This window comes from Oncorhynchus tshawytscha, linkage group LG09 (assembly GCF_018296145.1).
Source record: "Oncorhynchus tshawytscha isolate Ot180627B linkage group LG09, Otsh_v2.0, whole genome shotgun sequence".
Taxonomy (NCBI): Eukaryota; Metazoa; Chordata; class Actinopteri; order Salmoniformes; family Salmonidae; genus Oncorhynchus; species Oncorhynchus tshawytscha.
In genome coordinates this window covers 57,909,050-57,934,048 of record NC_056437.1, presented here as the reverse complement: position 1 = coordinate 57,934,048, position 24,999 = coordinate 57,909,050, and the positions used below count along the sequence as shown (strand labels likewise).

Below are 24,999 nucleotides of genomic sequence, written 5' to 3'. Positions count from 1 at the left end.
AGTGGAGAGGGAAGTGCATAGGACTGTGCCCTGGACAGCAGACCAAGCACCAAACACAGTGGACATAAAAGAAGGGGCGAAGACCTTGTCCCGGAACTTGTCCCAGACCAATCTGGCCTTAATGTACTCTTATAATCTTCACCTGGATTAGAGGACTGGCCACCCCTCAGAGCCTGGTTCCTCTCTAGGTTTCTTCATAGGTTTCTGCCTTTCTAGGGAGTTTTTTCCTAGCCACCGTGCTTCTACATATGTATTGCTTGCTTTCTGGGGTTTTAGGCTGGGTTTCTGTATAAGCACTGTGACAACTGCTGATGTAAAAAGGGCTTTATAAATATATTTTATTTAATTGATTGAAGGACAGAACAGGTAAAGGTTATGTCAGTATGGAAGGTCGAATCTCTCTGCTTACTTCTTCCGGTGAGAGCTTTTTCCTCTGTGAGGATGCAGGTTACGTTGAGAGTGTGCGGAGTCACTGCTGTGAGCTGGCGAATGGGAGCTCTTCCCATGAGCTCTGTGACCTCTGTGACCTCCCCGTCTGCCCGACGACCCTATCGACTGCCTTTCCTCTCCGTGTAGGGCCTCTCCAGCCTGTCCAGCCTGGATTGCCGAACCTCCTCCTGGGGTCCTGTAAAGGGCATTGTGGGTCTTGTGCTCTCCTCCTCTCAGCTGAGGCAGCATCATGGTCGGCTGGTCTCCCGGAGTAGCAGCAGTCAGCATTCTCAGCTTCTGTAGAGAAATGATAACCAACAAAAGAAAAAAGAAAAAAAAGGGGAAAAAAATAGAAAAAGGGCCTTAGAGTTTGTCACAGTGGAGTGTTTGAGCGCTACGGTGTATTTGGCAAAAGAGGGTCAACATCTAAAAGAAAAGATCTAGGTTTTTTCTCGTTATGGCTTATAGACAGTCCTCTATGGTGCAGCGCATGCAATACTTGGCATGCAAAACCATAATGAGTCGAAGAAATCATAATCCCGAAAAGAAACGGAAAAAAACTAGAAGAGAAAGGGATTTTTTTATTTGTATTATGACCCAAATTAAGTTAAAGAGCAGAGAGAAAAGAGAGTATAGAGCTACAGACTTTGTAGAGTAGAAAAGGAGGACTTCTTCAAGTTTTAGTAATGGAAAAAAATAAATATGAAAAAAAAAAGAGTAGACAACTTGACAGAACATCACAGAAATGGAAGGAACAAAATAAAATAGTCAAGGAACAATTATAGAGTCAAATCGAATCAGAAAAACTAATCGTCTGCTACTCAATAATTTTCTCTTTGTGGATTTTTTTGCCCTGTAGTAGACAATTGCTGAGATGTGAACAGCGACCCATTTTTTGTAATTTTTTTATCGTTACTCTTGTTTAACTCCCTTTTGGTTAACATCCACTTACCAATAAAGTGGCATTCCCTCCTTTAGTAGGTAAGGTATGAAGAAAAGGGAAAAGTGGGGCAACATAAGTGCATCATTAGATTTCACAAAATGCAAGAGAAAAAGACACAAAACCCTCCCTGGCAGAGTGAGGCATCAGACAATGCATGGAAATCAACTGAAATTAAATCAAAAAGAAAAAGAGGAAGGAACACACCACAATGTTCAGGGAACCTCTCACACCGAGAGTAGCTACGCCTTCCAGATCATTCTCCTGCCCAGCCCACTCCACCAGAGGGCAGGGCAGACAGTCTGTGTGAATGACCATTGAGTTAAAAGTAGTCTCAGCGATATGACATAGATGCAGAAAGTAAACAGCATAGTGGACCAATTTCTGCAACAACTAAGAGCGTTGGAGCGAGAGGCTCAACTTCTGCGGTTTTGGTGCCCTGGCGACCACTCTGTAAACAGTGTGAAGCGAACCCGTGTGCCCATGCGCAGATACTGTGTGTGACTGTGTGAGAGCAAAGTCTTTCATCTCGCTCATCTCAATATCTGCGGTGGTGCTCGTGACAATGTCATCTTGCTGAGTCTACCTTTAAGTTTAGGGCTTCCAGAGAGTTACGTTTAGGAGTTCAACCCCCAGGTACTGTATTTTAGGTTACAGTTTGTTCAAACCAAGGCATTTCTTGTCAGTGTTGGGTTGCGCTTCCCCTGCAAGCCTCAGGCATATGACATTTTAATTGGCTCTGTTGAGATCTCTGTTTTAGTTCTCTGTTTTAATAATATCAATTAATATGAAAAATTCTGTACTATTGAATTTAACTCTAGCAAAAGAAACAGTCCTCTGCGAGAACAGAACCTCTGCAAATATTGTGTACTTCTAGACATTTATTGATGGGATTCTTAAAACTACAGTTTCATTTTAAACACAAATGTGTGTAGTAGATCAACTTCAGTAGGAGGCTTTTAAGCAAGTGGACGATGTTGAGAGATAAGGTATGCTGAGGACATTGAACTAGGACGCAGGCATATTCTGTAATAGCAGTGTACACAGGGCAAGGGGTTTCACAAAGTATTGTGAGAAGATTGTGAGTGCAGATGTTTGTGTGGAGCAATTGCATGGCTGTGTGTGTCTCTGGGATATAAAGGCAGATCAAATGTCAAAGCAGGTAAATATCAAAACACAGCGAGCTCTCCTGCATGCATTAACCTTCTCCCCTGTAAACGCTGACCGCTGAACTATGACTAAAACAGGGACTCTTCATTAAAAACAACAAGGATATTAAAACCTTCTCCACAAAACAAACAAAAGACTGAGCTGTAGATATAAGAAAACACACAACCACTGACGCAGATGATGACAGTTGTTAGAAACAGCCACCAAGGAAATAAACATGATCAAATCATAAGACGAATGTAACTATTTCACCAAGTGAACAGAGAGATGCTGGACAAACAGGAATAAATGCATTCTACCAAAACAGAAAGAAGTACACAAAGAAATGGGCCTTCTTGATATATATATCGGGTGGGATACTGGACTGAATTCAGTATGAACATTTAAGAAGGGTAGAGAAAAAAGGATAAACTATAATCCAAATCTTAAAAGCAAAATATAACAGAAAAAAAGGAACAATAAAATAAACTTCCTAAAGCTAAGGTTCCCTGGTGGTTAAATCATAGAAAGAGAGACAAAGAAACATTGACATCAAGATAGAGGGTGCTTCTGACATTCTCATTTCTGCATAAAGAAAGACCACGTGCCAAGGCAGAGCGTTACCTACCTTCCATTTCAATCAGTGACACGTATGCAATATCAACAAAAAAAGGAAAGGAAGAAAAAAGAAAACAAGGAGAAAGGAATGTTCTCCGCAGCGAAATGGGAAAAAGACAATGAACCTCTTTTAGTATCAACGCTACGAACTTCTTCCAGAGACTAAGGAGGAGAAGGTAAACAAACCAACAAACCGACAAAAAAGCTAAAGAAAATGGACAAACAAAACCAACACTTAAAATCAAAATCAAACTAAAGGTTAAAAAATGAATCTAAAAACTAAAATGATTTGCTGTCTTTTTCGCTTGTTCGAATGCAGCCATGGTTGCATCAAAAGGGAGAGGTGGGATAAGGTTGGGTAAGTGAATAGAGTGATTCATGAAACAAAATTAAATCCATTGTTAAGATAGAATTGCTAGAGGAAAGGAAGGAAGGAGGGATGGAGGGATGGGTGGAGAGAAGGAAGAGCAGGCAGAGCTGGCATATGACAGACGAGAAGAAGGGAGAAGAGCATGTCCGGACAGCGGAGGGCGAGAAAGATGTGTCACACACAACACGGATGGACAGAACACGGATGGACACAGAGAGTGGATGAGTTTTGGAAGGAGGGAAGCTGAGGGCGGGGCAGTAACTGCTAGAATGGACAACTAGTAGAGTCAGCACATTTAAAAGGGACCCCAGTTACATTTTGGAAAATATATTATTCAACCAGAGAACAAAACCCATTGTGGTTTACGAAAGCTATCGAATCCGTCTCAGAAAGCACACTTCTTACATATTCCTTTGGGCTCAGCAATGCACCAGGGTCATTACAGTGCCCCATGTTAGTACAAGGCGATTGTTATTAAGGCAGAATAAAAGGGTGATTCTTGGTCAATTTAAAGCCATGTAAATCGAATAGTACAGTGAGCCTTGGGGAGGGTGGTACTGAACATATCAATATCTATACAAAGGGGAAATTAAATACGGCACTCGCATTCAAAAATGGCTTGGGTCCCTTTAAAATACCAATGTTACTAAATGTTGTGTGTGTGGTCCTATTTAGTTTCAACATTTGTATCACTGTTTTTTTTTGTGTTAGCAGATATACATTTACCCTGGACAAGAAAACTACAGACAGAATCAGAAGGACAAACCGAGATGTAAAAATAGAAGAGACAGACAAGACCCAAGTTGCTGCTGCACATGGGCTAACCATAGAGATACTACAGTATTATCCAGCTTTTGTTGGATCTATGATCTCCCAGAAAGGTTGGTATCCAAAATGAACAATATTGAGCGAGCAACCTCCCAAATACACAAGGTGTCTGAGCGCTGATGAATTGTCAGCAAGGGAGAGACACAATAATTCCCCTGTTTGTGGCGATTGACAGGAGAGGTCTCATGAACCAAAAACCTGTTTAAGGCTGATAGTATAGGATTAACTGTCGAAAGGTTGACAGATTTGAGCTTCAGTGATAAACACCTAGCAATTCTTGATTCACCTCAACACAACCGATTGGCTCAAATTTTCAAACACTGACCCTCATTATGCAACAATGGCACATGAGACTCCCCTTGCCAATCCCCATTGACTTGGAAAGTCTGACAGAAGTGATACTGTCACCTGGAGGCAATATGTAGGTCACATGATACAGTAAACAGGAAGTAGTAAACAGGAAGTCAATAGAGAAAATAGAGAGACTAGAGCGAGAGAGAAAGGGTTGTTGTACACCTGATGTCTGGGAGCTCTCTCAGACTTCTGAAGGAAGGGGCTAACTATCACTGAGCAAAACATTGTGCTTTATAAAGACTGTATTGACAAGAAAAACTAGTAGTACACATACCCAGTTAACCTACTTTGTCCAGTTCCAAAGCATATGAGTGCTTTTTACATAAACGAGACAGAAAAGGAGCATTGGGCATTTATTTCATGGGGTAAATACTACTCAAATCGATAAAAAGCAGGAAATAAAACAGTCATAAATGAATACAGGCAGTAAGAGAGAGAGACAGACAGACAGACACATACAGACAAACAGACAGACAAATAGAGCAGGTGAGACCTCTCATAAACACATGCAAGCTTCAGAAGGAAAGGAAATTGAAGGAGATAGCATCATCTGTCATTCATTATTCTAGACAGAATGTTTTCGGAGGCTGCTCTACACCCCATTTAGTTGCTTAGTCAGCAGTGAAGGTGAAACAGTAAGGGCTATTGCCTTTGGTCTAAAGGATGTCTGTTGTTTTGTCAGCAGAGCACACTGTTACAGTGGCTTGCGAAAGTATTCACCCCCTTGGCATTTTTCCTATTTTGTTGCCTTACAACCTGGAATTAAATAGATTTTTGGGGGGTTTGTATAATTTGATTTACACAACATGTCTACGACTTTGAAGATGCAAAATATTTTTTATGTGAAACATACAAGAAATAAGACAAAAAAAAACAGAAAACTTGAGCGTGCATAACTATTCATCCCCCCCAAAGTCAATACTTTGAGGAGCCACCTTTTGCAGAAATTACAGCTGCAAGTCTCTTGGGGTATGTCTCTATAAGCTTGGCGCATCTAGCCACTGGGATGTTTGCCCATTCTTCAAGGCAAAACTGCTCCAGCTCCTTCAAGTTGGATGGGTTCTGCTGACAATCTTTAAGTCATACCACCGATTCTCAATTGGATTAAGGTCTGGGCTTTGACTAGGCCATTCCAAGACATTTAAATGTTTCACCTTAAACCACTCGAGTGTTGCTTTAGCAGTATGCTTAGGGTCATTGTCCTGCTGGAAGGTGAACCTCCGTCCCAGTCTCAAATCTCTGGAAGACTGAAACAGGTTTCCCTCAAGAATGTCCCTGTCATCCATCATTCCTTCAATTCTGACCAGTTTCCCAGTCCCTGCCGAAGAAAAACATGGTATGGTATTCTCGGGGTGATGAGAGGTGTTGGGTTTGCGCCAGACATAGTGTTTTCCTTGATGGCCAAAAATCTCAATTTTAGTCTCATCTGACCAGAGTACATTCTTCCATAAGTGTGGGGTGTCTCCCACATGCCTTAAGCAAACATGTTTGCTTATTTTTTTTTGCAACTCTTCCGTAAAGCCCAGCTCTGTGGAATGCACACCTTAATGTGGTCCTATGGACAAATACTCCAATCTCCGCTGTGAAGCTTTGCAGATCCTTCAGGGTTATCTTTGGTCTCTTTGTTGCCTCTCTGATTAATGCCCTCCTTGTCTGGTCCGTGAGTTTTGGTGGGCTGCCCTCTCTTGGCAGGTTTGATGTGGTGCCATATTCTTTCAATTTTTTAATAATGGATTTAATGGTGCTCCGTGGGATGTTCAAAGTTTCTGATATTTTTATAACCTAAACCTGATCTGTACTTCTCCACAACTTTGTCCCTGACCTGTTTGGAGAGCTTTGGTCTTCATAGTGCTGCTTGCTTAGTGGTGTTGCAGACTCTGGGGCCTTTCAGAACAGGTATATATATGTACTGAGATCATGTTACAGATCATGTGACACTTAAATAAAGGCCACCTGTATGCAATCTAACTTATTATGTGACTTCTGAAGGGAATTAGTTGCACCAGATCTTATTTAGGGGATTCATAGCAAAGGGGGTGAATACACATGCACGCACCACTTTTCCATTTTAAATTTGTATAATTTTTTTAAACAAATAATTTTTTCATTTCACTTCACCAATTTGGACTATTTTGTGTTATGTCCATTACATGAAATCCAAATAAAAATCCATATAAATTACAGGTTGTAATGCAACAAAATAGAAAAAACACCAAGGGGGGTGAATACTTTTGCAAGGCGCTGTAGCTAGGTTCAGTTAGATTCAAACGCAAAATGCTACCTCAGTTCTAATGAGCCATCTATAGTAGGGAGATTATGGTGACGACTGCAAGATAGTGATTTAAAACATAACAGTCCAGTCAGTCTGTCGTTCTTTGTGGTTGTTTCACAGATAGATCAAAATAAAGCAGATTAGGAGGGGTTACCGTTTTCAAAGGAGCCAAAGCATGGAAACAGTTCCAAACGAGACAGTTAGGGAGGAATAAGAATGACAGAAGACAAAATCAATTCTGAGTAAACTAGACAAGATGTCTGGTTAGTTTCAGTGATAAATACCTAGCAATTATACATTCACTTTTTATACACCTATCATTCTTGCTACTGTACCAGTACAGCAATGACTTCTCTGTCGCTCATTCTGTTCTGAGCAATTGCATCCATGTTATAGCCTACTTTAGTGACTGTACTGAGGCGTTTGGTGGCACTAGAGCTGAACGCGTAACCAAACTGAAACCAATCACGTGTATCAACTAGAAGCATTGGACATTTCATAAATTAGGTTCAGTTCAAATCACCACATAATTTCACAGGCCAAACCAGATAATATCATTCTCATATGACAACATAAGATAGAACTGCTTGAGTTCAGATGTAAAAATAGCATAGTTGAGACCTACATTTTTACATCCATCTTTGTTTGTTAGATCAGTCAGCTACAGATGGTTTCATTGACGGCTGTTATCAAGCATTACCATCAGCATGATCAAATGACAACTTTTGACTAACATTTACAAAATGTCCTAAACTCTACAGCATATCAAAGAAATAAAACAGTGCCTTCACGAGAACTACTAATAAGTACTTTTTACATAAGCAACCTCCTGTTTCATATTTTATTACATTTGAGGGATCTGTAGCAAAAGCAAACATTAAAAGTATTATTTGTTTCCTTTCCCTGGCTAAACTGATTCAGAAGTGAGCTCTCACTATTTCATCACTGCAGGAGCTTGCTGCCTAACAAAAACCAAAGAGTTTCCAGCTCATTAGCAAACCCTGAGGCTCCGCCCCAAATGGCACTCTATTCCCTATATATGGGCCCCGGTCAAAAGTAGTGCACTATCCTGTATATAGGGTGCATTCGGGAAAGTATTCAGACCCCTTGACATTTCCCACATTTTGTTATGTTACAGCCTTATTATAAAACGGATTAAATCATTTTTCCCCCTCATCAATTTACACACCTTACCCCTTAATGACAAAGCAAAAACAGGTTTTTAGACCGTTTTGCTCATTTATTTAAAAAAAGAAAGAATAATATCACATTTACATAAGTATTCAGTATTCCTTTACTCAGTACTTTGTTTGAAACACCTTTGGCAGACATTACATCCTCGAGTCTTCTTGGATATGACGCTACAAGCTTGGCACACCAGTATTTGGGGAGTTTCTCCCATTCTTCTCTGCAGATCCTCTCAAGCAAGCTCTGTCAGGTTGGATGGGGACCATAGCTGCACAGCTATTTTCAGGTCTCTCCAGAGATGTTGGATCGGGTTCAAGTCAGGCTGTGGCTGGGCCGAAGCCAATCCTGCGTTGTCTTGGCTGTGTACTTAGGGTCGTTGTCCTGTTGGAAGGTGAACCTTCACCCCTGTCTGAGGTCCTGAGCGCTCTGGAGCAGGTTTTCATCAAGGATCTCTGTACTTTGCTCCGTTCATCTTTCCCTCAATCCTGACTTGTCTCTCAGTCCCTGTCACTGAAACAATCACCACAGCATGAGGCTGCCACCACCATGCTTCACCGTAGGGATACTGCCAGGTTTCCTCCAGACGTGACGCTTGGCAATCAGGCCAAAGAGTTTGGTATTGGTTTCATTAGACCAGAGAATCTTGTTTCTCATGGTCTGAGAGTCTTTAGGTGCCTTTTGGCAACCTCCAAGCAGGCTGTCATGTGCCATTTACTGAGGAGTGGCTTCCGTCTGGCCACTCTACCATGAAGGTCTGATTGGTGGAGTGCTGCAGAGATGATTGTCCTTTTGGAAGGCTCTCCCATCTCCACAGAGGAACTCTGGAGCTTTGTCAGAGTGACTATCGGGTTCTTGGTCACCTCCCTGACCAAGGCCCTTCTCCCCCGATTGCTCAGTTTGGCCGGGCGGCCAGCTCTAGGTGGTTTCAAGCTTCTTCCATTTAAGAATGATGAAGGTCACTGTGTTCTTGGGGACCTTCAATGCTGCAGAAATGTTTTGATACCCTTCCCCAGATCTGTGCCTCGACACAATCCTGTCTTGGAGCGCTACGGACAATTGCTTCGACCTCATGGTTTGATTTTTGCTCTGACATGCACTGTCAACTGTAGGACCTTATATAGACAGGTGTGTGCCTTTCCAAATCATGTCCAATCAATTTAATTTACCAAGTGGACTCTGTTTTTTAAGATATTTCTGTTATTTATTTTTAATATATTTTTAAACATTTCTAAAAACCTGTTTTCACTTTGTCATTATGGAGTATTGAGTGTAGATGGATGAGGAAAAATACATTTTAGAATAAGGCTGTAACGTAACAAAATGTGAAAAAAGTCAAGGGGTCTGAAAACCTTCCAAATGCACTGTATGGAATCTGGTGTCATTTAGGTGTCATTTAAACCTCTATATTACCATTGTACGATACATAACATGTGCCATGCAAACGCTCACTTGGGCCAGAGATTAATTGATCATAGTCAGTCTTCATTTTTGAAATCTTATCTCTAACAAACTTAGTCTGGTCCCAGATCTGTTTTTGCTGTCTTGGCGTGGACATGTTTTTGCTGTCTTGGCGTGGACATGTTTGTGCTGTCTTGGCGTGGAAATGACCATAGGAGGCAAGGCAGCACAAACAGATCTGGGATGAGGCCACAGCAAACTCATTGTTACGTATGTATGACTCAAACATCCATCCCTCTAACCTGTTACGTCAAAGGGATGTTGAGATGGTATAAGTATCAAAGTGATGCCGGAAATAATTAGTGTCTGCAAGATTGCACAGAAGGACAAAAGTGGTTGGAAGATATATAGAGTAAAACTAGCCTGCAAAAACAGGAATAACTAAAAGAAGAGTAATTCTATAACAGTACCAAATAAAGAGAGAGGAGATAATGTCACAAACCGACACAAAGAAAATAAATCATGTTCATAGGAGAGGGAGGTGTGGAGGTTACCATTTGAGTGTAGATTAGAATGTGTGTGTGTGGGGGGGGATTAGGGAGGTGGCGGGGCGAGATAGAGGAGACTACATACATCTTGCCCTTTGTTGCCCTCGGCCACGTGGTTATGGTTGAGTCTGCCGGCTTTGCCGTTGCGGGCGTGGTCTTGGTGGTGGTGCCCGTTGTGCCACGCGACAGGACCGTCAGGACCGCCAGGACCGGGAGACGGGGACGGGCTCACACAGGCCTTGTGTCCGTCTGTCTTATGCTTGGAGTTGGGCCTGGAGGGACAGACGGACGAACAGGAGTACTGAACCAAGCTGCTGACATGACACAGACTCAAGAGTATATTATACTATACCAGCTACGTATAGGCTGTTTGAGACTAAACAGTATAGTCTAAGCTATCATTACCTTTTCAATTACAGTCAACTACATTCTGATCAAATAATAATCATGAATCTCTAGCAAAGCTGTTGCAAACCTTAAGTCAGTGTTACATCAATAGACCAAGAAGAGTATGATTGTGTGAAACAGTGAAGGCATGCATCTAAGGGGAGGGGGGGAGGTAATGGGAGTCCTACCTGCTGGGGGACTTGGAGGGGCTGTGGCCTGTGGAGGAGTGTGATGCACTGCGGGAGCTACAGCAGCTGCCTCTACGTTGAGACCTCCTACTGGGGGACTCTACTGGGGACCTGTGGGACACACGTACATTCAGAGACACACACGCATACAGACGAGCACACAAACAAAAACATTCGGACAGACGCATGCATACACACACGAGCACACACACGTGCACGTAAATTTACACATACACAACAGAGTTGCCAGCACACACACGCACAATGACAGACACACAAACACATTCAGCAACTCAGTCATGAAATCTATTGAAGCGTTTTCAATGAAACAAGACTGACACCATGTCACATTCAAGCTTGTGGCATGCATACATTTATTTAGATACTATCTGTTTCTTTCAAATAGTATACTTACAGTTGAAGTCGGAAGTTTACATACACCTTAGCCAAATACATTTAAACTCAGTTTTTCACAATTCCTGACATTTAATCCTAGTAACAATTCCCTGCCTTAGGTTCGTTAGGATCACCACTTTATTTTAAGAATGTGCAATGTCAGAAAAGTAGCAGAGAGAATGATTTATTTCAGCTTTTATTTCTTTCATCACATTCCCGGTGGTCAGAAGTTTACATACACTCAATTAGTATTTGGTCACATTGCCTTTAAATTGTTTAACTTGGGTCACACGTTTCAGGTAGCCTTCCACAAGCTTCCCACAATAAGTTGGGTGAATTTTGGCCCATTCCTCCTGACAGAGCTGGTGTAACTGAGTCAGGTTTGTAGGCCTCCTTGTTCGCACACACTTTTTCAGTTCTGCCCACAAATCGTCTATAGGATTGAGGTCAAGGCTTTGTGATGGCCACTCCAATACCTTGACTTTGTTGTCCTTAAGCTATTTTGCCACAACTTTGGAAGTATGCTTGGGGTCATTGTCCATTTGGAAGCCCCATTTGCAACCAAGCTTTAACTTCCTGACTTATGTCTTGAGATGTAGCTTCAATATATCCACATACTTTTATTTCCTCATGATGCCATCTATTTTTTGAAGAGCACCAGTCCCTCCTGCAGCAAAGCACCCCCACAACATGATGCTGCCACCCCCATGCTTCACGGTTGGGATGGTGTTCTTCGGATTGCAAGCCTCCCCCTTTTTCCTCCAAACATAACAATGGTCATTATGGCCAAACAGTTCTATTTGTGTGTAAACTTCCAACTTCAACTGTATACGCAACTAAAGTCTACGAAACATCTAACATCTTCTCAGTTCAGTCAGATCCTCTCAGTTCAGGGTCCATTATTGTTAGATTATGAACAAGAGGGATCATTACCTCTTTCTGGTTTTGTTCTTGTCTTTCTGTTTGTTCTTTGGGCTACCGGATCTGAAAAGGGAAACGCGTTGATGAATCTTCTTTAAACAGGTAACAAGGTACGTGCACTGTAATAATCAGTCATTGACATAGTGTCCCTGACTGTAAAACCTATGTGATGTGGACTGTACAGTACACAGAGTACTTTATTGATCTGCATCCCCACCTGTATCTCCTCTTTCTCCTGGAACCAGACGTCGACCTACAGAGAAAGAGAAACCTGAGTCATCTGTAGCTCAGTTGGTAGTGCAATTTCCAGGACCACCCGCACATAAAATGCACGCACGCATGACTGTAAGTTGCTTTGGATAAAAGCGTCTGCTAAATGGCATATGTTATTTTTATTCAAATTATAAAAATTCTGTTACACACACTGAACTCCAGTTAGCCTGACCATCTCTCTAGACCTTAATAAGGGGATATATAATGAGGGGATATATGCTTGACTGACTACATACAGTACTTCAAAGTCCTTAGTATGTTCACACTACTGTTGCCATGGTGATAAGTCAGACTGGACAACAAAAGCTCTTCTTTTCCCTCTTTTTACACAACACTGTATTCACCTTATGTGAACATAGACACATACACATAATACACCTGGCACATGTACCACAAGGAGAGAGGAACAGAAAAACTATGTCAGGTCTGCGCTAGTGAAGAGAAAGAGACTAATAAAGCTGTCAGAGTAATATAGGTCCAGTGAAGAATTGTTGTGGCGTCTAGGCTATGAGACCATGTGGGTGTCCCAAAATGGCACCCTCTTCCCTATTTAAGTAGTGCACTAAATAGGGAATAGGGTGCCATTTGGGATGTAAACCATGTTGTTGTTCCACCAGAGAGAACAGACTGGGGGCTCTAAGGAGGCTTCGCCTTTAATTTATTTTACTCCCATCAACTGTCAAACACAATGTCCCCTGATAGTGCTCTTCTTATTATAGGGCTATAACCAAATAGTAGCCTATGTTAACCATACAGTCTACCATATACACTACAAGGGGCCTTTGGGAGTCTGTTAGCCCACCACCAGTATGGCTTAAGTTATTTTATTTAAATGTTTTATTTATACTTATTTTTAGCTTTATTTACAGTGCCTTGCGAAAGAATTCGGCCCCCTTGAACTTTGCGACCTTTTGCCACATTTCAGGCTTCAAACACAAAGATATAAAACTGTATTTTTTTGTGAAGAATCAACAACAAGTGGGACACAATCATGAAGTGGAACAACATTTATTGGATATTTCAAACTTTTTTAACAAATCAAAAACTGAAAAATTGGGCGTGCAAAATTATTCAGCCCCTTTACTTTCAGTGCAGCAAACTCTCTCCAGAAGTTCAGTGAGGATCTCTGAATGATCCAATGTTGACCTAAATGACTAATGATGATAAATACAATCCACCTGTGTGTAATCAAGTCTCCGTATAAATGCACCTGCACTGTGATAGTCTCAGAGGTCCGTTAAAGCGCAGAGAGCATCATGAAGAACAAGGAACATACCGGGCAGGTCCGAGATACTGTTGTGAAGAAGTTTAAAGCCGGATTTGTATACAAAAAGATTTCCCAAGCTTTAAACATCCCAAGGAGCACTGTGCAAGCGATAATATTGAAATGGAAGGAGTATCAGACCACTGCAAATCTACCAAGAACTGGCCGTCCCTCTAAACTTTCAGCTCATACAAGGAGAAGACTGATCAGAGATGGAGCCAAGAGGCCCATGATCACTCTGGATGAACTGCAGAGATCTACAGCTGAGGTGGGAGACTCTGTCCATAGGACAACAATCAGTCGTATATTGCACAAATCTGGCCTTTATGGAAGAGTGGCAAGAAGAAAGCCATTTCTTAAAGATATCCATAAAAAGTGTTGTTTAAAGTTTGCCACAAGCCACCTGGGAGACACACCAAACATGTGGAAGAAAGTGCTCTGGTCAGATGAAACCAAAATTGAACTTTTTGGCAACAATGCAAAACGTTATGTTTGGCGTAAAAGCAACACAGCTCATCACCCTGAACACACCATCCCCACTGTCAAACATGGTGGTGGCAGCATCATGGTTTGGGCCTGCTTTTCTTCAGCAGGGACAGGGAAGATGGTTAAAATTGATGGGAAGATGGATGGAGCCAAATACACAGACCATTCTGGAAGAAAACCTGACGGAGTCTGCAAAAGACCTGAGACTGGGACGGAGATTTGTCTTCCAACAAGACAATGATCCAAAACATAAAGCAAAATCTACAATGGAATGGTTCAAAAATAAACATATCCAGGTGTTAGAATGGCCAAGTCAAAGTCCAGACCTGAATCCAATCGAGAATCTGTGGAAAGAACTGAAAACTGCTGTTCACAAATGCTCTCCATCCAACCTCACTGAGCTCGAGCTGTTTTGCAAGGAGGAATGGGAAAAAATTTCAGTCTCTCGATGTGCAAAACTGATAGAGACATACCCTAAGCGACTTACAGCTGTAATCGCAGCAAAAGGTGGCGCTACAAAGTATTAACTTAAGGGGGCTGAATAATTTTGCACGCCCAATTTTTCAGTTTTTGATTTGTTAAAAAAGTTTGAAATATCCAATAAATATCGTTCCACTTCATGATTGTGTCCCACTTGTTGTTGATTCTTCACAAAAAAATACAGTTTTATATCTTTATGTTTGAAGCCTGAAATGTGGCAAAAGGTCGCAAAGTTCAAGGGGGCCGAATACTTTCGCAAGGCACTCTAACTGGGCAAGTCAAATTCTTATGTAACATGACGGCCTACCGGGGAACAGTGGGCTAACTGCCTTGTTCAGGGGCAGAACGACAGATTTTTACCTTGTCAGCTCGGGGATTCGATCCCAGCAACCTTTCGGCTAACCACTAGACTACCTGCCACCCCTGAACTGGAGAGGTTTAGCTGGGGGGACATCAGTGTTAGAAAGACCCACCCTCGTAAGACAAGGAATGTGGGTTTAATGTATACATTGGGTTGGCCTATTGTAATTTATGCTTCTGTTTAGGCAGAGATCCCACAGGATGTAAGGAGGGAGAGCCTCCTCTATATAGTGTGTTCACAGACACAGCCTCTGCTTGTAATGCTCTTTTCCATGACCAGTCGTTATTAAATAACCTGAACTTGGTTTCAAGTCTGTGTCTTTTTTGTCCTTGACTATCTCCACAGCATCAAGTCTTAGAACCCTACATTATTAACACCCTCCTCTATTGCTCTACCCCCTCCTTTTCTCCTAATTGAAGGAATATACAGCGCTATGCTACACTTGAAATGGGAGCCCAAACTAAAGAAAACGTCATCTTCTGTTGTTACAAAGTGACTTTTCTATGTAAAGTGAGTATTGGTTGGTGGACACCATAGCAGCTCATAGTTCAGATTGTTACAACTGCATCGGAAAAAGCTCCCCTCCCCCTCCACCGCCTTCTCCAATGCCGCAACAGACTCACACAGTAGAGCATATCACAGGAGGCTACCTAACTCAAGGGACGCACCTACCTCCTCCTTCTCCCCCTATCTAAGCATTCATTATTCATGTGTAGACAATACCTGCAATGCAGTGGATGTTTGGAGAAATATGAGGAGGGGAGAGAGAGAGGCTAAAGGTGGGAGAGAGGGGGAGGAGGAGAGTTTTATAAGTGTGAGGAGGGTAGGGGTGTTGTGGGGTTAATTTGGTGGTGGGGGGGGGCAGCACAGGGATGCTCTGCAATTTGGTGAGAGGCTAATTTTTCTTCTTTTGCGGCTCTCATACAGGCTTGGTTATTAGGAGAATGAGTTTAGCCCCCACAAGAGAGAAAGAATTAAAGAGAGAGAGAGATAGGTAGAGAGAAATAGAGAAGGAGAGAAAAAGAGCTAGACAAAAAAAGGAGGAGGGATGTGCTATTTAGAATTGCTTATTGTCCTTATGATATCCCTGGGCGAAGCAGTATTATTCTCTGCTGAGCTCTCTTTCTCATTTTCTCTCTCTCCATTCTCTTTTTCATTTTGTGCTGACACTATAATTATTGCTTTATTGTCGGAGGAGGATTGCTTCGTAAGAAAAGTATAAGCAACATTTTTTCAAGGTTTTATTAAACATCATCAATAATGAATGAATGCGCTGGAAGAATATCCTCTCCAATATCCTACATCTCACTTTGAGTTTCAATATCCTTATCAATAATATGTGATCGTTTCAGGAAACATAGGCTTATGTCACGCTTCACTACTTCACAGGAGAGGCATTTGAACGTAAACTTTAAATAAAAAATAAAAAAACGTTTTTTGGAAGAAATGCCTTCTGGAACATGTGAAATTTCATATGCCTTAATAACAAACTTGTACGCCATCTGTAAATACTAATACAATTTTTAAATTACGAGCCTAGTTGGTTTAGCCATAGAAAAAGTCAGGAACCTTCCCGTTTGCCATGATTGACTGAGATAATGAATGGGCTGGACATGACGAGAGATAAGTTTGGATTGGTCTGCCATGTAGCGCGTTTCTGTCTATAACATGAGCTGGTCAGTATGTGTAGGTAATCCTTTCTAACGCAGATTTTTTGAAAGATATCACATAGTAGAACTACAAAAGTGTTGCTCTCGACTTTCTGGAGGAATGAGTTCTGAAATCAGTGGAATGCCCGGTGGAATTAGATTATGATGGAGAAAATGATCTTGGTTGATTGCAAGTATGCAGAGGAAGTCAAAAAGAGAACACCCAGAAGGCTGTTGTATAAAACACCTGTCTCCGGATTACATCTTCAAACTAAGTGACAGAGAGGGAGAAGCATCTGTGACAGAGAGGGAGAATCGTCCATCCATGTAAGAGAGTCTAGCCTAGCTAAATTTTCAGATATTATACGTTTCTAATTTTGTCATTTTCAATTCAAGTTAAAGCGTACTGTTAGCTTGCTAGCTAAAGTTAGCTGGCTTGCTCGTTGCTAACGTTACGTGTATGATCTGTGTAGTAATATTATTCCTATCTCAGAGCCATTTGCTTTGCTAGTTGTAGCCAGTTGTTAGCTAGCTAGCTAACATTGAACCTGGTTGGTTAGCGACCTGCAGATTCATGCAGGGTAGTAAAGTTATGAGTTGGAATTATGGTTGATTGTTTAGCTAGCTACATGTCTAAACAAAAGACCCCACTATACAAGTAACCATTTCACTACACCTTCTGTATCCTGTGCATGTGACAAATAAACGTTGATTTTAATTGATATAGTATGTGTGTACCAGCGACGGTAATGTGAAGAACAACATGACCTGTACCAAAGTCAGATTAGGACATAACGTTAGGCCAACAAGACAGTGTCCAAGTTTAAACATTCTCTAGTAGAATGACCTGGTTTCATTTCGTCACACTCACAACCGTAAACTATTTTCTTCAATTGGCTTGCTATTAACTTGTAAATGATGATCTTGTTGTGAATTTATTTTCCTGTAATAATGAAGACAAATGAGCTAAAGTGAAGACATGGTCAGCTATATGATATGGTCATTATTTGAAATGGAAGGCCAGCTAACTTAACATTAGCTCGCTAGCTAGCTATCAAGCTAGAAACAAACCAAAACATTGTTTAGAAAGTTGATTTTAGTTGCCTGGTTTGCTAGATTAACATGCACTGAATTAATTTTTAAACGGGTGGGTTCATTGGTGTTAAAATATACTAGTGATGCTATTTTGGACCACCAGACTGATCTCATGCAGTTTGTAGTTTTCGTGTTTATACTTTTTCATAACGACAACAACAAGTTTGATGTTGGACGACAATATAATGTTCATGATGTCACTGCAACAACTGTCGATGTATGTAAGGGCCATTTTCTCAAAAGTGAGGTTACAAGTTGATCAACTTTCAAAGCAGAATTACTTTCCCATTGTTCCTCAAATGTAGTGTATGATATTCCATTTTGCAGCTCTGTGTCTCTGCTTTTATCCATTGTAATAAACACATTTTCAAATGTTGCTACATAAAACCGAATCGAGCAGGTCGGTCATATATAGTCTGTTGTTTTCTAGAAAACATAGCTTATTTGTGGTTCCTATACTATTTGGGCCTTAGGGAAAGTGAGTAGTGAAAGTACAGTACTGAGTAATGGCAGAGCTCGAGTTTTTTATCCCTAAGTCCTTCAGCTGAGCACCTTTCCCCTGTTAAGCAAACCGGCTGAAAAGCATCAGGGTATGCTCACATTCTATGAGTAACCTAGAGGATGAATGTTCATGAAAAGTGCATGCACACACATACACACCTGTCTCGCTTGTGTTTCTTTCCACTTTTCTTCTTCTTCTCTCTGCGGGAGGGAGAGGAGCTGTCGAACCTGGAGGAGACATGGGGAGAGAGAGAGAGCTCAGAGAGAGAGAGAAAGAAAGAGAGAGAGAGAGAGAGAGAGATGAAGAGAGCGAAAGAAGAGCAGTCCTACAAAATAAAGCCTATCCAGAAGGAATTGTGAAAGATTGTTAAGAAAACGTAGCAAAGCACACCTCTAACCTTGCCACTATTAATGATATAGCAGGGCCACTCATGCATTATTTCTTCAGAGAATGGTCTGTACTGTCATAGTGAACAATGAACCCAGTCCTCCATTCTATTCCTTACATTTCATCGTTACATTTCCTCTAGTAGCTTTTCCAGTTCTCCTCACCAAGAGTCCTTGAGAGCGGCCAGAGTTTTCTGTGTCATACATGTCTCTATTCACCTGTGTCCTTCTCTCCCTACAGTCGGTCTCTCGCTTTCATCTGTAGCACTGCCTCTCTCTCTCTGTCTGTCATCCAGACCAATCTCTCTCACCACCTTTGACGACCTTGAGGAAAACCAGGGAGCTGTCTTACTCTTTTTCAATTCCAATCTGTATCTACCATCACGTCGGTGTCCATGGCCCTGCCCATCTTTGTGTTTAAAGGGAATACACACACAATACATAAGCAATGATTCAAACGCAATGTAACAACAGCATAATGCATATCTCATCACTGAGGAAGAATAGTTCTACATCTTGTGAGGCCACTGACCGACTCCTTCTGCGACCAGATTTCTTTTTCTTCCTCTTCTTTGGTCGAGGAGATGGAGAGCTGCTAGATTTCCTCTTCATTCTATGGTAGCCAGGCAGAGAGAGAGAGGGAGAGAGAGAGAAAGAGAGAGGGAGAAAGAAAGAGAAAAAAAGAGAAATGAGAGAGTTGGGAGGGGAGAGTATTCAGTGAGCGAAACATACAAGCGTTTGTCATTACAGTAATCTTCAGTCACAAATAAATTGATCAGCTACAGGCAAGATTTTCCCCAGGCGAGCAAGCTTAATGTCCTCTGAGTGATGCGACAATCCATACTGTGCATGCAAGTGCATGGGAGCGTACCACTTCATACTGCCTCTGGCAATCTGGCATACAATTATTAATTTCTGGGAAAATGTAATTCCGATAATACATTCTAATGAATCCATGGTGTATTGGCCATACTTCAAAAGACAAACAACAATGTAGTACACTACATTGTTGTTTGTCTTTTGAATGTGTATGTCAGAATTCCCTGTACGAAGTGTGTGTGTGTGTGTGTGTGTGTGTGTGTGTGTGTGTGTGTGTGTGTGTGTGTGTGTGTGTGTATTTGTGTGGGGGTGCATTCTGAAGGCTATGGCACTTGGTCTGAAGAGCCCTCTTCAACTGATATCTATCTAATCTGCATATAAACTACATGACCAGAAGTATGTGGACACCTGCTCGTCAAACATCTCATTCCAAAATCATGGGCATTAATGTGGAGTTCGTCCCTCCTTTGCTGCTATAACAGCCTCCACTTCTGGGAAGGCTTTACACTAGATGTTGGAACATTGCAGGGACTAGCTTCCATTCAGCCACAAGAGCATTAGTGAGGTTGGCCAATGTTGTTGGCCAATGTTTGTCTATGGAGATTGCATGGCGGTGTGCTCAATTTTATACAGCTATCAACAACGGGTGTAGCTGAAATAGTCACATCTACTTTTGTATATTTAGTGTATATGAAACGGCAAAGGCCACATGGAGAGGATTGGAAAAGGCTGATTGGATTTCCATCTCAAGAGGTGGGTAGTGTGTGTGCGTGCATGCTTTGTCTGTACTTGTGTCTGTCTATGCGCATTCATGTGTGTGTGTGTGTGTGTACCGCAGACCTTAATCGCTGACAGCATGGACTACATCCTCTCCGGAGGGCTTGGAGGTAAGCTCCTGTACTGGCAGGCCTCCCACCTCCGCTCCCCTATCTGTGGCACACATGTGCTGTGTAGGAGTGGTGTATGGGGCAGGCTTCCTGACATTTCTTAAAAGTGACACAGTAAATAATATCATATGTATTATTGTAATCAGTAGACTTTAGGGAAAACGCATATAGCTTTTTTAGAGTGTAAAAGGAAACTTTGTATTTAATTACAACCCTTTGAAAGTGAAAATATCAAAATTTTACTGCAAATGTTGGTGTTTTTTCCTCATTTTTGCAATCATAAACAAAAGGCCATATGGTTTTGGTAGTTGATTAAATGTGTTCCCAAAACAAATACAAACATTTTAAGCTGTTATGGGGCCATGTTGGCACAATATAGGGGAAGCCATGACCCAAAACGTAAATGGAGGTACATTTCACCGGCCCGGCTAAAATGGTACCATATCAAATCAAACTTTATTTGTCACAAGCACCGAATACAATGCTTACTTTACAAGCCCTTAACCAACAATGGAGTTGAAGAAAGTGTTAAGAAAATATTTACCAAATAAACTAAAGTAAAACATAATAAAAAGTAACACAATAAAATAACAATAATGAGGCTATATACAGTGGGTACCGGTACTGAGTCAACGTATGGGGGTACCGGTTAGTCGAGGTAATTTGTACATGTAGGGGTAAAGTGACTATGCATAGATAATAAACAGCGAGTAGCAGCAGTGTAAAAACAAATGGGGAGGTCAATGTAAATATTCCGGGTTGGCATTTGATGAATTGTTCTGCAGTCTTATGGCTTGGGGGTAGAAGCTGTTGAGGAGCCTTTTGGTTCTAGACTTGGTGCTCCGGTACCGCTTGCTGTGCGGTAGCAGAGAGAACAGTCTATAACTTGGGTGACTGGAGTCTTTGACATTTTTGGGGGCTTTCCTCTGACACCGCCAAGTATATAGGTCCTGGATGGCAGGAAGCTTGGCCCCAGTGATGTACTGGGTCGTACGCACAACCCTCTGTAGTGCCTTACGGTTAGATGCCGAGCAGTTGCCATACCAGGCGGTGATGCAACTGGTCAGGATGCTCTCGATGGTGCAGCTGTAGAACCTTTTGAAGATCTGGGGACCTATGCCAAATCTTTTCAGTCTCCTGAAGGTGTTGTCGTGCCCTCTTCACGACTGTCTTGATGTGTTTGGACCATGATAGTTTGAAGGTTATGTGGACACCAAGGAACTTGAAACTCTCGACCGGCTCCACTACAGCCCCGTCGATGTTAATGGGGGCCCGTTTGGCCCGCCTTTTCCTGTTGTCCACGTTCAGCTCCTTTGTCTTATTCGCATTGAGTGAGAGGTTGTTTTCCTGGCAACACACTGCCAGGTCTCTGACCTCCTCCCTATAGTAGGCTGTCTCATCGTTGTTGCTAATCAGGCCTACCACTGTTGTGACTAAACCTACACTATCTATTTTTCTCTACAATGATTGCACGTTGGCCAATAGAACAGATGGTAGTGGAGGTTTAGTCACTCGCCTATGAAATTCTCAGAAGGCAGCCCGACCTCCATCCCCTTTTTCTCCGTCTTTTCTTTACGCAAATGACAGGGATTTGGGACAGTTCTCAAGAAAGCAGTATATCCTTTGTATCGGACTCGTTAAAGAAAAATGATTTGTCCAGTTCGAGGTGAGTAATCGCTGTTCTGATGTCCAGAAGTTATTTTCGGTCATAAGAGATGGTAGCAGCAACATTATGTACAAAATAAGTAAAAAAATAAGTTACAAACGTGAAAAAAGATAATTGTTGTTAAGGAGCACGTAAAACGGCAGCCATCCCCTCCAAGACCATTCTCAGTTATTGGTCAGCAAGTGTGTGTGTGATTGTGTTTTTGTGTGTGTGCATGCATGCGTACATGCAAATATAAATGTGTGTGTACGATACATGTGTGTGTATGAGTGAGAATACGTGTGGTTGTTCCATACCTATAACCGTCTTTATCGTAGTAGTCTCCATGCCAGTCTGTGTCCTCCTGGTAACCTTCAGCCAGGGTTGGGTCGGTCTGCTCCTCCCCATGCTCTCCATGGACCATGTGTTTGACCCTACAGAGAAAACACAGGTCATAGGTCACTGGAAGCAGCCAATGGGAGACCAGGGACCAGGAATTGGGTGTATGTGTGGTAAGAATGACAAGAACTGAGGAATACAGCAGCTGCATGCAGCTCAGAACGACTCCGAAAATTAACCCTATTTTCTAAACATTCCGTGATACAAAATCCTTTGTTCTAACACAAATCTTTTACTTATCCGAGTCCAAATGTTCTTGTCGAAGCACAAATAAAATAACTAAAATCTGACCTTAAAATGTGACTGTTAACATCTCTCCATCCTAGAGTTAACATATCTCTCCATCTCACACCATCTCTCCCTCTCACGCATGCAGATGGCTGTGTTGCACTCCTACCCCCCCCTAATCCCCCATCCCTTTCACTTCCTGGCCTGCACCATGTGCCCTCTGCTGATCCATCTCATCTGGCCATGAACAGTACACCCACACAGAGAGAGGAGGATGGAACACGCACACGCACACGAGCACACACACACATATGAGGGGTGATGAATGCCATAAATGAGCCATTGAACGTGTGAACATTTTAAAAGATTACCATTCAACCAAGTTTATTTATAACAACAATGTGACAACGTCTGATTCATTCAATTCCAAACAGCTGCCTTAAGGGAATTAACTCCACAGTATAAAATCCACTTTCCTAACTGGACCCCTGCATTGTTTATCGTCTGTCAAGGTGGGGGTTATAATGCCTGTATATAAACACAACACATTAACCACATTATAACATTGTTAATTGGGTCTACATTAATTAGGTACATGTAAAAAAAATCTTTGCCCTGTCAATTCTTTCATGTTAGGCTATTACATAAGCTATAAAGAGGGAACACATAGCAACATTCCATAACATTTAAGAGTTGAAACATGTTTGAATCTTTCTTATTAATAATCTTGCCACAATTGTTTGTGTGCGAGGGGTTGAGGCGAGCATTGGGACAGTAACTGAAAGGTTGCTGGTTTGAATACCTGAGCCGACAAGGTGAAAAATTTGTCAATGTGCCCTCGAGCAAGGCACTTAACCCTACTACTATGGCTGACCCTGTAAAACAACAACATTTTATTGATGAATTAAGGTCACTAATTATACTGAACAAAAATATAAATGCAACATGTAAAGTGTTGGACCCAGGTTTTTAGGTGTTGGTCCCCATTTCCAAGATGGCATAGCAATGGGATGTCTGTTCTGATTGTCTTGTGTATATATTGTTTTTCTTCGTATATAGTTCGCATATATTTGTAACATTTTTTATCTCAATTTCCATCTACGGACTGATCATACTCTCCTGCAACCCGCCTCACCCAATTTGGTATGGATCTGCTATTTTTGGAACCGGAACCCCCTTCAGAAGATTGCCAGCTAACTAGCTACTAGCTAGTAGTCAGTTAGCCACTGCTAGCGGTCATCACCGTTAACTCTGACATCTGCCAGCCTCAGCCCGGTCAATTCCTGCCAGTCTGCACAGTGCGATTTCAACCCAGAGCATATCGGACTGCTTTTCTCTACCACATCTCTGGATTCCTACCACAAGCTCCTACCGCAAGCTACCTTTACTCCGGATCATTGCAGCTATCTAGCTGTCCGAGTGGCTACTCCTGGCTAACGTCTCTGTCCCGAAGCAAGCACCAGTTAGCCTGGAGCTAGCCTCGAGCAAGGCCCAGACAATTCCTGGGCTTCAATACCTCTTTTGCCAATTGGCCTGAACCCTTTGCTGCCGACACGGAGCCCCGCCGATCCATCACGACTCGTCTGCCGACGTAACTGTCTGAGGGGGTTTCAACAGGCTCTCCCGTTGCGACGTCCCCCTGAGGTCCATCTGCTAGCCTGCTAGCAGTCTGAATCGCCGTGCCTCCAGCTCGCCTAGCTACTCACTGGACCCTTTGATCACTCGGCTTCACATGCCGTTGCCTAATGTCAATATGCCTTGTCTATTGCTGTTTTGGTTAGTAATTTTTGTCTTATTTCACTGTAGAGCCTCCAGTCCTGCTCAATATGTCTTAGCTAGCCCTTTTGTTCCACCCCCACACAGGTGACCCGGCTTAAATGGTGCCTCTAGAGACAAAACCTCTCTCATCATCACTCAATGCCTAGGCTTACCACCACTGTACTCACATCCTACTATACCCTTGTCTGTACATTATGCCTTGAACCTATTCTTACGCACCCAGAAATCTGCTCCTTTTACTCTCTGTTCCGAACGCATTAGACGACCAGTTCTTTTATCCTTTAGCCGTACTCGTATCCTACTCCTCCTCTGTTCCTCTGGTGATATGCTAACAAACCTCCAAACGAGCTTCAACGCCATACAACACTCCTTCCGTATCCTCCAACTGCTTTTGATGCTAGTAAAACTAAGGGCATGCTCTTCAACCGATTGCTGCCCGCACCCTCCCACCCGACTAGCATCACTACGCTGAACGGTTCTGACCTAGAATATGTGGACAACTACAAATACCTAGGTGTCTGGTTAGACTGTAAACTCTCCATCCAGAGTCACATTAAGCATCTCCAATCCAAAATGAAATCTAGAATTGGCTTCCTATTTCACAACAAAGCCCCCTTCACTCATGCTGCCAAACATACAACCATAAAACTGACTATCCTACCGATAGCAACATCCACCCGTAGCATGCGCTCCAGCAAGTATATTGCACTGGTCCTCCCCAAAGCCAACACTTCCTTTGGCCGCCTTTCCTTCCAGTTTT

The 24,999-nt window shown here is 42.2% G+C and overlaps 1 protein-coding gene across 1 annotated transcript in view; it reads right to left on the bottom strand.

The window, feature by feature from the left end:
- Positions 1-24,999, bottom strand: part of LOC112258336 (serine/arginine repetitive matrix protein 3) — a 143,424-nt gene that overhangs the window by 4,837 nt on the left and 113,588 nt on the right. The window contains exons 4-11 of the mRNA XM_024432648.2: positions 22,151-22,267; positions 19,015-19,095; positions 18,255-18,323; positions 12,204-12,239; positions 11,999-12,049; positions 10,670-10,780; positions 10,180-10,366; positions 410-726 (exon numbers count right to left, since the gene is read on the bottom strand). Of these exons, the coding sequence (XP_024288416.1) occupies positions 410-726; positions 10,180-10,366; positions 10,670-10,780; positions 11,999-12,049; positions 12,204-12,239; positions 18,255-18,323; positions 19,015-19,095; positions 22,151-22,267 (969 nt within the window). The remainder of the gene's footprint in view (positions 1-409; positions 727-10,179; positions 10,367-10,669; positions 10,781-11,998; positions 12,050-12,203; positions 12,240-18,254; positions 18,324-19,014; positions 19,096-22,150; positions 22,268-24,999) is intronic.